The 13,574-nt window shown below is 63.5% G+C and overlaps 2 protein-coding genes across 2 annotated transcripts in view; one reads left to right on the top strand and one right to left on the bottom strand.

Annotated features, from left to right (window-relative positions):
- ZBTB48 (zinc finger and BTB domain containing 48) overlaps positions 1-13,574 on the bottom strand; it is a 299,924-nt gene that overhangs the window by 233,967 nt on the left and 52,383 nt on the right. The window lies entirely within an intron of this gene.
- The window catches only part of CHD5 (chromodomain helicase DNA binding protein 5), a 39,382-nt gene continuing 26,478 nt past the window's right edge, over positions 671-13,574 (top strand). Inside the window, exons 1-3 of the mRNA XM_056124971.1 lie at positions 671-886; positions 8,981-9,108; positions 12,938-13,117. Coding sequence (XP_055980946.1) covers positions 808-886; positions 8,981-9,108; positions 12,938-13,117 — 387 coding nt within the window. The 5' untranslated portion in view covers positions 671-807. The remainder of the gene's footprint in view (positions 887-8,980; positions 9,109-12,937; positions 13,118-13,574) is intronic.

Here is a 13,574-nt window from a genome sequence, read left to right as displayed (position 1 = left end):
CAGAGGAGTCTCAGAGCTGCGGGCGTGAGGGCGGGGCCGCTGCGCAGGCTCTCCCAGCGGAGGAGATCGGAGCCCAGGCCCGCGCCCACACCTGCCCTGTGCCGGGCGTCGCTCCGCGGGGAGATGCGTGTCCGGAGCGGCGCGCGTCCGGGCCGGGCGCAGGGCGGCGCGGGGGCCTGGGCGCGCGGGAGCGGGAGCCCCGGGTCTCTGCGCCCTCGGGGACCTCGGGGACCCCGTGGGGGCGACTCCGGCGGCACCCGGCGCCTCTGGGGCCGGGGCGGCGGCGGGGCCGGACCCGGGGTGCCCGCTCGGCCCGTCGGGGGCCCGGGGCGCGCCTCGACGGCGCGCGGCCCCCGCCAGCCGCCCGGCCGGCGCTCGGGACTAGTCCCCGCAACTTGTTCGCGCCGTTAACTAGTCGCCTGCCGGAGCGATGGGATGGGGTTGCCACAGCAACCGGACTGGACGTCACAATCCGGGCCCGTGCGCGCCCCCCCCCGCCCCCCGCCGTACCTACCACCGCGCCGCGGCGCCGCCGCCGCCACCGTCGCGGGCTGCGGGACGCGCGCTGCGGGGCGCGGCGGGCGGAGCGGCGGGTGCGGGAGCGGCTCAGCGGCGAGCGCAGGGTGGGCAGGGGCGGCGGGGGGCGCCGGGGGTCCGGGGGGGGTGGGTGGGCGCCGCCGCCGCCATCTTCTCGCCGAGGCCGCCGCGCCCGCCGCGCCCGGCCGGCAGCGCACGGGTTAAGGCTGGCACCGCGCCCGGCGGGAGGGGGGGCGCCCACCTCCCCTCCCCCCCCACCCCGCGCCGGGCATGCGGGGCCCGCCGGGCACCGAGGACGAGCCGCCGCGGCTGTTCGCGGACGAGATGGAGAACGAGGACGAGATGTCAGGTGCGCGCGGGGGGCGCGGGGCGCCGGGGGCGCGGCGGCGCGGGGGGCGCGGAGGGCGCGGGGGGCGGGGGCGCGGGGTCAGCCCGCTGCCCTTGAAAGGGGCGGGCGTCGCGCGGCCCCCGGCGCCCGCCCCGCGCGACTCCCCGGGGTCCCCCGGGCTCCCGCGCCGGGCTGGGTGCGGCCGGCCGGGAGCCCGCCGAGGATGGGGCGTGCTCCGGGGGTCTCGGCGCGGGCCGCGGGGGCGCGGCGCCCGGACTCTCCCTCCCTTCTTCCCTCCCTCCCTCCCGCGCCGCTGCCTGCCGGGCACTGAGCTGGCGGCCGGGCGGCGTCCTGGCGCGCTGACCTTTGGCTGCACCCGGGGCCGCCGCCCCTGCCCCGGCCCGCGCGCCCCAGGGTCTGGCCTCCCGCCGCGCCCCGGCCACTTGCTCCCCGTCTGTTTGGGACGGTGCCCCTGGGTCCCCCCACCCTGCGCCCGCGGGGCCGGCCGCGCCCTGTCCCCCCCCACCTCTCTCCCTGCCTTCTGGGGACTTTGCTGCTACTTGGTAACAGGGCATGGGCCTTCCCGGGAGCACGCCCCCCACCCCGACACCTGCCAGGCGCTTTTTCTCTGGGAGAGAGGAAGAGCCCTAGCACACCCCACCCCAGAGTCCAGGGCAGCAGCTTGGGGCGCAGGGTCCTCCGGGGGCACCCGCATCTCCCTACTCAGAACCCCCAGGGCTCCCCCAACTCGTAGCAGAGCCGAGTTCCCTAGGAGCAGGGCAGAGGAGTTGAGTCCCCGAACTGGACTGTCCAGCCCCATGTCCAGGGCGCGTGGCCCACTGCCCCTGGGGGTGCCAGAGACCCAGCAGGCTCCTTGCAGGGTGCGGCCCTCAGTGGGACATGTCCTTCGAGGAGGCAGGGCAGGGCGTGGCCTGGGTCACCAGGCGCCGCACCCCTCGGCTGGGGTCCCCCTGACCCCTCTCCTGAACACTACGTGGTCTTTCTGCCACGTCCTGCGGTGGGGGATGGGAGACGGACGGGCGTGGGCACGGGAGCCCTGAGCCCACTCCGGTGGCCTGCCCGCCCCTTCGGATCCTCCCTCTGCTTGTGACCACTGTGCCGGGGTGCCCCCGACCTCTAGGACTCTCCCCCAAACCCTACTGTGGTCCCTCCGGCCGGCAGGGAGACCCTATGTGCCACCTTCCCCCGCCCCCCCCACCAGCCCCCTTCACCGACCTCCCTAGCTGGTTCCCTCTGCCCCTAAGTCCTAACCAGTTCCCCTAACCAGCCCCTAGGCCAGGCCCCCAAGCCAGCCCCCCTAACAGTCCCCCAACAGCCCCCCGGTGTCCACGTTCCCTGCGCCCATCCAGGGGCCAGACCCCAGAGAGGCCCAGCGCTCAGACTCCCTGCCCCCCACCCCGCACTGGACCTGCTCCGGCCTCCTCCCCCTCTCCCCCCACCCCACCACCGGGGGCTCTGCACCCTGAGCAGAAGCCTCCACCCCTTCCAGGGGGCATGCAGGAGACACTTGGGCCCCAGGTCCATCCACTAGCAGCACTGCGGGGCCCGGGCAGCACCCCCGAACTCTGCTGGGCTCGTCCCCAACCAGAAAACAGGACAGTTGTGGTCTCAGCCTGAGGGCTCTCGGGGTCCTGAGGTCGTAGGTGGCCCTGGATGCTGCGACCTCCCTGTGAGGTGCTGTGTCCGCCCCCCACCCCTGGGTGGGTGTGGAGCCCAGCCTACGGCACCAGCATCCGGGTTGGGGGAGGAGCTGGTGTGTTGGGAGTGACGGGAATTTTCACATCTGCCGCAGCTGCATTGGGTCCTTGTCAAATTCATCCTTCCCACCATCCCCCCATTCACCCCCGTTTCTCTCTCTGCACTGGTGTTTGGGTCCTCTGCCTCTGCCACTTGCCTGCCCTCTGAGCTGAGGCAGGCCAGCAGGTCTTCCTGGAGGAGGAGGACTGCAGGGGGACCTCTCAGGGCCCACAGTTGCCCCGTTCTGGGTTGGGAGGGAGGCAACGTGAAGGCTCCAGAGTTCAGGGGCTCTGGGTTCTGCAGCTGAAGATGCTGATTTGGGGTGGCTGATGCCCCCTCTGCCTCAGTGTCCCCTGTGTGGAATGAAGTTGTCGTCCTGCTACGTCATAGAGGGTAATTGTGAGGGCCGGAGATGGGGCATGTGGAATGTCCAAGTCACAGTGCCCGGTCCAGAAATGCTCCTGATATCTGGGGATGGCCCAGGCAGTGCCCAGTGCAGGGGCCCAGCCCTCCTTCCCTGAGGAGATGCTTCCAAGACCTGCGCCTTCACCCAGTAAGTGGGGGCACGGGTATCCAGGCCACTGGCGGGCCTTGATGCAGCACCCTGGGGCCACCCTCTCTCGGGTGCTGGCAGGACCCCAGTCTCCGGCACGCCCCAGACTGGCACACCCAGCTCCTCTCCTGCCAGCATGTGGCCCCTTGGGGACTGTGACCCTCCCTGTCCCCGAGTCCCAGGGCTGACTTTGGCCAAGGAGCATCTTTGGCCTGACTGGGCACAGCTCCAGGCGGCTGTGATGGCCCCGCACCGTGTCAGCTGACCCTGCTCAGGGACCTGTGTATGGGGTCTGGGCGCCTGGCCCCTCAGGCTCTGTCGGGAGCAGGAACTCTCCGAGCGGCCCTCTCTGCCCAGGATCTTAGGGTGTTCCTCTCAATTCAGATTGATCAAGGATTCATTGATCATTTCATCAACTCAACTGCTCACTCACCAACTACTACACATCTGCAGCCACACCCCCGCCCAAACATCTCCCACTGACCATTTACCCCCTTCACTATCCTTCTACCTATTCACCTATCCATCCGTTCTACCACCTAGTCTTCCTACCATCCACATACCCATCCGTCCTCCCATCCATTGACCCACCCACCCATCTACCCATGCACCATTTCATCCATCCATCCATGCATCCACCGTCCACCCACCTATATCATCACCTACCTATACATTGATCTGTCTACCCATCGACCCCCTCATCCTTCCATTCATCCACTCATTTCTCCATCTACCCATCTATCAATCTGCCTACCCACAGACCACCTATTTATTCATCCACTGACTCACCCATCCATCCATCCACCCATCCACCCACTCACCCATCCACTCACCCATCTACCCATCTATCCATCAATCCATCATCCACCCACCCATCCATCCATCTCCCCATCCATCCACCTTCCCCTCCATCCATCCATCCATCCTCCCATTCATCCATCCATTCACCCATCCATCCACCCATCCACCCACCCCTCTACCCATTCATTCACCATCCATCCATCCATCCATCCATCCATCCATCCATCCTCCCATTCATCCATCCATCTTCCCATCCATCCACCCACCCATCCACCCATCTATCCATCCTACCTCCCACCCACTCATTCACTCTACTGTCCATCTATCCACCCAGTTATTGGGTATTGGTCCATCTACCAATCTTTCTATCATTTCTATACATGTTTTTTCTTTTTTTTTTTTTTTTTTGCCTTTTGTCTCACACATGGCAGTGCTCAGGGCTTATGCCTGGTTCTGTGCTCAGGAATCACTCCTGGTAGGCACGGGGTACCATCTGGGTTGGGGGACTGAATCTGGGTTGGCCATACCCCACCCACTGTACTATTGCTCCGGCCCCTACTTCTTTTGAAGGGGCTATAGGCCAATCCCGGTGCAGCCCGTGGTCTATTCCTGGCTCTGCTCAGGGGATCCTAGGTAGTAATTTTGTACCAGGGAATTGAACTGGGTCAGCAGGAAGTGAGGTCGGCACTTTGACCCCGGCACCATTAGGCTGGGTAGACAGAAAGCAGGTAAGGCACTTGCCTCGCATGTAGCCAACCTTGGTTGGCTCCCTGGCACTGAGTATGGTCTCCTGAGTGCCACCAAGAGTGATCCCTGAGCACAATAATGAACCCTGTACAACTGTCTCTCCAGCCCCTCCCCCTCCCCAGCCATCCCTCCTACCCCCTCTCTACTCTCTAACCTCTAACCCTCTCTAACCACTGTGCTATTGCTCTCATCCCCTTTATTGTTTTGTGGGCCACACCCTGCAGTGCCCAGGAGTGATCCCTGGCAGTGCTCGGGGGGCCAATATAGTGCTGGGGCCAGGCTGGAGTTGGCTGTATGTGAGGCAGCACCTTCCCCACCGTCCTACCTCCCCAGGGCCCACCGTCCTGTCTCCCCAGTGCCCAGCGCTGCCCCTCATAGATCCCTTGAGCATCTTCTCTGGGCAGATGTTGAAGCCCACGCAAGCACAATCCTGAGCAGTTTTGGGGACTTTGGTTTTGTTTATTTAGGGGCCACACCTGGTGATGCTCAGAGGTCACTCCTGGCTCTGCACTCAGCAGTTACTCCTGGCAGTGCTCAAGGGGACCATATGGGATGCTGGGGATCGAACCCAGGTCTGCCAGGTGCAAAACAAGCACCTTCCCTGTTGTACTATTTCTCCGGCCTCTGCTTTTTTTTGGCGGGGGGGGGGGTGGAGCCACACCCAGAAATGCTCAGGGATTACTCCTGGCTCTGCGCTCAGGAATCACTCCTGGCAGTGCTCAAGGGGGCCATATGGGATGCCGGGATTGAACCCGGGTCGGTTGCATGCAAGGCAAATGCCCTCCCTGCTGTACTATGCTCCAGTACCCCCTCTCCCTCCCTCCCTCCCTCCCTCTCTCCCTCTCCCTCTCCCTCTCCCTCTCTCTCTCTCTCTTTCTCTCTCTCTCTCTCTCTCTCTTTCTCTCTCTCTCTGTCTCTCTCCGACCTCTGGAGACTTTTTTTTTTCTTGGAACCTTCATCCCTCTAACCACCTCACGTCTCTCCCCTCCGGCTTCACGTTTCATGTCTGTCTCTGCTCCCTCTTCTCTCTCTCCCTCGACCCCGCATGGACCGCCATCACGGCCCCCTTGTTTCTCCTTCCCTCCTTGCAGTGTTCTGAACAGTCATGAGCGCCCCTCCTGGCCTCCCTGAGGCCGACCCTCCCCAGCCCACAGGGCTGAACCTTTAGGGTGGGCACTCCCCTGTCACCCCCTCCACCCCCGGCACCATCTCCTTTGATGAGATACAAATGAGGTGATGTCTGGGCTTTGTGAAATGTTATAAATAAGTTATTACTTGTCTCCCGGGCAGGTACCCTGGCCCCTATTATCAGTAGAGGCCTGCGGGTGGGGGTATCCCACAGACTGAGGGGTGCCCTTCCTTGCAGGCATTAGAGTGATCCCGAGGACCCCTAGCCGAGCAGTGCCCCAAGCATGACCCTCCCCTGCCTCTGCCAGGAGTTGCCCAGGGCTCAGCCGCCCTGTGGCACCTCGGTTTCCCTTTTTCACCGCTCCATCACCCCCGAAAGGGCTGTTTGGAAGAAATGAGCCCAGGGACTGGAGCGATAGCACAGGGGGTAGGGCGTTTGCCTTGCACGCAGCCAACCCGGGTTCGATTCCCAGCATCCCATATAGTCCCCTGATTACCTCCAGGAGTAAACTCCTGTGTGCAGAGTCAGGAGGAACCCCTGAGCATCGCTGGGTGTGACACAAAAATAAAAAAAAAAATAGAGCCCAACAGGGAAGGAACTCGTGCCAGCCCAGGAAGGCAGGCGCAGGGGGGCAGAACCCGCTCCCACCCGTCCCCTTGGCCTGTGGGGGCACACAGGGCTGGGTGTGGGGTACACAGGGCCCCTTCCTCCAGAGGGCCTGGTGGACCCTGGACTGGGTCTGATGCCGGCCCTGCCCCCAGAACCCCCCCCTTTCCTCACCAGTCCTGTCCTCTCGTCCTCGTGCTTGTGTCTGATGGTTTTGCCGGCTTGGCTCCTTCCTGCCCAGGGACCCTCCCCAGATGAGGAGGCAGAATCCGGACCCTCCTGTGGTCTGCGGGGGGGACCCCCGTGTGGCGTCCAGACCCTGGCTGGTGCCCACAGCTCATGTCCTTGCTTGTGGGGGGCGGGGGCTGACCCTGAAGGGCGGGGCTGGAACCCATCCTGGGGGTGGGATTCTCTTGTCTCCGTCCCCTCCTGGCCCTCATGCCTGCGCTGTGGGCAAGAGTCCCCGAATCTCAGCACCCTCATCTGCCTGCCGTGTACAGACAAACTGAGCAGAACTGTGCCGTGTGCAAATGAAACGAGCAGAGAACTGTGCCGTGTGCAAACGAATGAGCCGAGAGCTGGGTTGGCGTGCTGCACAGGGGGGCTGGTGTATGTCTGAGCCGCTGCTGCTGCTCTGGACCCCCGGGAGGGAGCTGAGCTCCCCACCCTGCCCAGTCCAGCCCTCTGTGGACTCTTCCCCCTCCACCCCCAGCCCCCAGACCCGAGCCGAGCTTGTGCTGGAATAGCCAGGCGCTGGGGGTGGGCTCAGGAAAAAAACACAGAAGGTGCCCTCTGCCCTGGTGGACCCTCCCCTTGCCCCCCAGCCCGGCCACGGCCTCCCCACCCCCTTCCGCAGGCCACTCCGACCTGCTGTCTGGAGGTAGGAGCGCGGCCAGGCTAATGCACCCTAATTACAGCCGACGTGGATGGATGGCGCCTCTGTGCAGACTCTGGCGGTGTGGGGGGGTGGTGTGCGGGGCGGGCTGGGCACGGAGGGCGCTGCTCAAGGCTGGCAGGGCCGCGGGGTCCCGCCCCATGTCCAGAGGAGGGGCCCAGCCCGGGGGGCTCCAGGATGGTTCTGGAATTCTGGAGCCTGCGAGAGGAGGGGGAAGGGCAGATGGTGGGGGCAGCGTCACGGGTGGCTGTCCTTGTGGTATCCAGGGGGCCCCGGGGCTGTGGGGGAGGAGACGGGTGATGGCTTCAAACTGCGCTGGACCTTCCTGGGGTCCATCACCCACGGGTAGGGACCCGACGCGAGGGCTTCTGGGAAGGGCCTGTGTGTCTGGGGGGGTGGCAGGGGTCTGGGCTCTGCTCCTCCCTCCCGGCCTGCGCTAGGCACGGATGAGGGAGCAGCTGCCCCGCAGATCACCGCTGTTCTTCCAAAACCTTCTGCCACCACCTGTCTCACTCCTTGTTGTCTGGGCAGTGGGTTGGGGGTGCCGGGAGACGGTGGGAGGCGGGTGGGGGAGACCCCCAGGATCGCACCCACCCAAGCCCACGGCAGGAGCCGGGCTGGGCCTTGCCTGGGCACGAGGGCGGGGCTACCCTGGAGCGGGGTCCTGGGGTTGACTCCCTCTCCTGCTCCTCACCAGCTACCTCTGGCCGACCCCGGGGGTTCCTGCGCCTGTGCTCCCACCTCCGGGACCCCACCGCTGCCCTCTCATGTGCAAGCAGTCCCAGGAGGTGCCCAGCACGGTCCTGCCCTCAGCACTGACCCTGTGTCCCTCATTCTCCTCATTGCCCGCCTGGACTCCGTACCCAGCAGGGTGGGGCTGGCCAGGCTGACCAGGGCGGCCACTTGCCCCTGCCTGCACTGCCCCGTGCACGCCTCAGGGAGGGGTCAGGAGGGGGGTCAGGGGGGTCAGGATGGAGGGGTCAGGATGGGGGTTCAGGAGGGTGATCAGGAGGGGGGATCCTCATGTCAGCCTTCCTGGGGTGGATTGGGGGCACTGGTCAGGTGTGCCCCCCCATAAGGACCGATTCTCAGAGGGGCGTATCCTGGCCACCCAGCCTCCTCGTTGGCCTCTGGACCCACTGCGGTCACCCTCGGGCTGAGATGCTGCCCTGCTGAGCTGGGGGTCTGTGCCACGTGGGCCCGGCTCTCGTCCAGGGCGGCGGGGCCCCTCCAGAACCCACCTTTGCCCAGGCCCGGCTGGGTCTCCTCCGTGCAGAATTGTTTCCTGGGCTCGTTTGCCGCAGCGGACAGCCTGTCTGGCTGTCCTGGTCACCTCCCTGCCTGGGCGTCTCAGCCCTTTAGGGTGGGGACTGGGGCTTCAAAGGCCCTAGGGCCTCACGTCACCCAGTCCCCCGAAGCAGAGGGACCCTGCCTTCCTGGGCTGGACGCCATGTGGCCTCGGCCCTCTCCAGGGTGCCCACTTGGGGCGCCCCTTCCTGCCAGATGGTGGGGGTGGGGCCTGTGCCCCTGGTTTCCTGGAGGGGGAGGCGCCCCCAGAGTGGCCCCTGTGATGCCGCAGGGTGGGCGCTGCGGGCCTGTGATGACCGCGCCCCCCCTCCCCTGCAGAGGAGGAAGACGGCATCCTGGGGGGCTTTGAGGATTTCTTTGCCGAGGAGCCCGTGAGCCTCCCCAAGAAGAAGAAAGCCCGAAAACCCAAGGAGAACAGGTCCAAGGGGAAGCGGAAGAAGAAGGAGGTGAGAGTCAGCGGACCCCAGGGGCCCTTCCCTGGGCACGACCCTTGACTCCGGCAGGCGGGAGGGCAGGTCCCCTGGGCGTGACCCCATTTCCAGAAGCTTCCTCATGTGCCCACTCAAGATCCCCCTGGGGAATGGGTGGGGAAGGACGAGCCCAGCAGAGGACAGAGGGAAACTGAGGCTGACGCAGCATGAACTTCCCTCGTCGGGGAGCAGCCGGGCTGGGTCAGGTCACTGCTCTGGCCGCTGGGCTGCTGTCCACCTTCAGGACCCACTGGTGCTGAGTTGGGGTGCAGGGGTGGCTCAGGGGCTCCCTGTGAGCCCCCACCTGCTCTTCCTTTGCTCTCCTTCCCCTGCACAGGGGAACCCTGTTTCATGGGGGCTGGGTGGGGGTTCAGGACTCCTGATTTGCACCCGCCATGTTCCCTTCCTCCCCTCCCCACCCCTCCCATCCCCCATTCCCCTCCATCGCTCTCCCCCTCCCTCCCCTCCTTCCGTCCCTCCTCCTCACTCTTTACCCAGGTGCAGCGCAGGGTTCTGAAGTGGGGAGACTGGGATGGGGGAGGATGGAGGCTTCAGACGAGCTTCTAGCCATCTACATATGCCAGGTCCCCAAGGTCACCCCGGGGCCACCGCGCCCCTGGCCCCATGTTCCTGCCAGCCTGGCTCTGGCTGGCTGTGGGGTCTTAGGGGCCTTAGAAGGCCTGAGGCAGGATCCTGGCCTTGTAGCTCCCCTCGCTGTGTGGGTCCTTGGGGCGTGGGGAGGGGGGATCCACCCCTCCTTGCTGGTCATCCCTACCCAGGTGCTCCCCAGAAGGGGGTGCAGATGAGCCCTGCAGTGGGACACAGGCGGGGGGGGCCTTTTGGGGAGCACAGCCCCAAGCTGTGGTTCTGATTTTCATAAAATACCCGGGAACCTGAGCATATGTAGATGAAGCGGCTTGTCAGACCCAGCACAGGAGGAGAAACGGTTTCAACCTGTACCGCAGTGGTTCCCATGGCAACCAATTATTCAGTGCTAAATTGTAACTGTTTATAACACTCGTGAATGGGAAGGCTCGCATTTCTCTCCTTCCTTCCCTCCCATTCTGGACGACCCCAATCGAGAATGACCAACTCCCGGAGTCTGTCCCTTGGAGTGTAAACGCCTCCTTTCCCCCCACGAGGCTGATGGGGTGCGTGTGTGCGTGAGTGTGTGTGTGTGTGTGCGCATGCGCACTGCGTGTGGAGGAGGTGGCCTGGGCGGGAGCTGCAGAGGCGGGCGCCACTGCCCGCTGGGGTCCTTCCCGCGCCTGTGCTGCCCGCAGGGTGGGCTGAGGGGGTGGGCTGCTCTGCAGAGGGACTTGGTCAAGGCCTTCAAGTGCTCTGACGCTCTATCCTGGGGTGAGCGCGGCAGGGACCCTGCCCACCTCTTCTGGGTGCCCGGGAGTTTCGGGGTACAAACACAGGTCATCCCTTCCCTCCGGGTCCAGGTCATGGCAGCTGCTCTCGGAGGGGTTTCAGAAGCATCTCTGCTCTTTTCTTTGTGAAAAAACATTTGGGAATGATCTGGAAAGGTTTGGGAATGATCTGGAAAGGTTTGGGAATGATCTGGAAAGGTTTAGAAATGATCTAGAAAGGTTTGGCAATGATCCAGAAAGGTTTGGGAATGACCTGGAAAGGTTTGGGAATGACCTGGAAAGGTTTGGGAATAATCTGGAAAGATTTGGGAATGTCTGGAAAGATCTGGGAATGGTCCAGAAAGGTTTAGGAATGTCTGGAAAGGTTTGGGAATGTCCTGGAAAGGTTTGGGAATGATCTGGAAAGGTTTGAGAATGATCCGGAAAGAATTGGGAATGATCTGGAAAGGTTTGGGATGATCCAGAAAGGTATGGGAATGATCCGAAAGGGTTTGGGAATGATCCAGAAAGGTTTGGGAATGGCCTAGAAATGGTCAGACCTCACCTGGGAATAGCATGTGCCATGGAGATGCGCCCCTTGTCTCCCTGAACCCCTCCCCTGAGGCCTGTCCTGCACCCCGCCCTGACGTGCCTCGAGTTCTGACCAGCTGGGCAGGTGGGCAGTGTGCATCACCTGGTGGAGAGAGAAGGTGGCCAAGGGGCTGGCATGGGTCTCAGGCTGGGGGCTGACATTGGTGACCGTTCCTCAGCGCCTTTGCCCTCCTGTTGGGCAGTCTCGGGTGCTGCTTGGAGGAGTGCCGACCCCTTCCCCCCTCCCGCCGGCTACGCCCCACTTCCTGCACAGCTGCTGCCCACCAGATGGTCAGGTCAGCCCCCTCAGATGTCACAGCCCTGCTGCAGGCATCATGGGGCGTGGCTGTGTGGAGGTCGCCCCGGGCGTCGGGGGCGGAGTGGAGACTGGCGGCAGGGTTGGTGTTCACGCGGAGCTGGGGTGGTTCTAGGGCCTTGTCCAGGCTGAGGGCAGCCGGGCAGGAAGCACCACATCTGAGCGGTGTCCTGAGGGGTCTCGGTCAGGTCCTTTATTTCGGAATGTGCCAGGCTCTGCCACGCTCATTGCAGACGGAGTCGCTGAGGTCTGATGGCTCAGGGTCATTCCTGGTCCCCAGGCTGGCAAATCAAGAGCCCCGGGTGTTCCGGCCCCTAGCCCCTCCCCGTCCTTGGCATGGCGGGCATCACCCCAGGTCCTGCAGTCCTGGGCTGGCTGTGCCGCTGTCCGTGGTGCTGAATCCCGAGGCCGTCTCCGGCCGGGGACGCTAAGATGTGCTGAACGCAACACTCTCGGATCCACGGCTTTGCTGTCCGCCTTCTGCCTCGAGGGACAGTCAGAGCTGGGCAGCTGCGGCCCCGGTGCCAGAACGGGAACCGGGATCTGCATGGCCTCTGGGCTCTGGTGCGGCCAAGCCAGCATTCCGGGAAACGGGGCCCGTGTGCCAGCCAGCAGCAGCCACTGACTCAGGCTGATGGGGGAGGAGGCTGGCGCGGCAGCCAGGAGCAGGGGGGTGGGGGGATGGGCGCTTCTGCCAGCTGTATCTGGGGGTGCCTTCTGCTGGGGAGAAGTTGATGGGATCATGCAGTGGAGCGGCTCCTGAGATTCCGGACACGGTGGCGCTGCCTCCCCCTCCCACACAATGCCCCTCCCTCTGCCCCCTCCACCCTGTCCTCTCTCTCTGGCCCTCTCACCCCTCCCACGCCCCTTTCTACTCACCCCTCCCATCTCTCTACTCACCCTGAAGACTCTAGCTAGCCTGAATGCCAGCCGGGAGGGGCCTGGGAGGGCATCCCAGCCACTGACGTCTCCAAGGGCGGCAAGCGAACAGCTTTTGGGGAGGGGTTATACCTTTGGGGGTTGCTGTACTCCTGCTTAAACCCTGGTCTCTATATAGATAGTTTTTTTTTTTTTTGCTTCTTGGGTCACACCTGGTGATGCACAGGGTACACTCCTGGCTCATGCACTCAGGAATGACTCCTGGCCATGCTTGAGGACCCTATGGGATGCTGGGAATTGAACCTGGGTCAACTGCGTGCAAGGCAAATGCCCTACCCGCTGTGCTATCACTCCAGCCCCGATAGAAGGGCCATTTTTTGCCCCTGCAGAAGGTGCACCAAGCAGCGTTGAGATCCTTGTCTCACATTGAGATGGTGTGTGTGTATGTGTGTGTGCGTGCATGCACGTGCGTGTATGTATGTGCTTGGTGTGAACTATGACATTTGGAAAGACCCCCAGAGCCCCGGAAACAAGGCTTTGCGCTAGAGCCTCGTCCTGGCTAGCCCACAGCTGTGAACACAGCAGAGAAAGATCCAGGAAAGGGAGCAGTGGACTCTGGGGCCTTGTGGGGCCCCTGCCCCTCCTGACCGGCCCTGCCCTCCAGGGGAGCAATGACGAGCTGTCAGAGAATGAGGAGGTGCCAGGAGGGAAGTCTGAGAGCGAGGGCAGTGACTACTCCCCGACCAAGAAGAAGAAGAAGAAGCTCAAGGAGAAGAAGGAGAAGAAGGCCAAGCGCAGGAAGAAGGAGGAGGAGGAGGAGGACGGCGAGGACGGGGGCCTCAAGGTACCTACACTTCGCACCTGGGACCCGGCTCCGGGCCAGATGGGCAGCGGGTTTGCACATGTGCACTGAGTGTGAGTGTGCACAGCTGTGTATGTGGTCAGGTGTGTGTATCAATATGGGTGCCCCTATGTTCCTGTGTACACAGGCATGTACCATGTGTGCACACACACGTGCCTGCATGCACTGGAGTACACATGTACCTCTGTCTATGCACACCCCTGTATGCATGCCTGTTCTTGTGCACATATACATGCAGGTGTGCCCGTATGACCTGTGACCAGTGCATGTGTGTCTACATGTGCCCATAGACACATGTGTGAATATGTACATGTGTGCCGTGTACACATGCACCTAAGCACCTGTGTATACGTGTGCAGCATTACATATCTGCGTGCACCTGTGTACACATGTATGTATGTCTGTTACATGTGCATGTGCCCCAGTGTACATATGAGTA

This window comes from Sorex fumeus, unplaced genomic scaffold (genome assembly GCF_029834395.1).
Source record: "Sorex fumeus unplaced genomic scaffold, SorFum_2.1 ptg000054l, whole genome shotgun sequence".
Lineage (NCBI taxonomy): Eukaryota > Metazoa > Chordata > Mammalia > Eulipotyphla > Soricidae > Sorex > Sorex fumeus.
The sequence above is the reverse complement of the archived record's forward strand: the minus strand, read 5'-3'. Positions and strand labels throughout refer to the sequence as shown.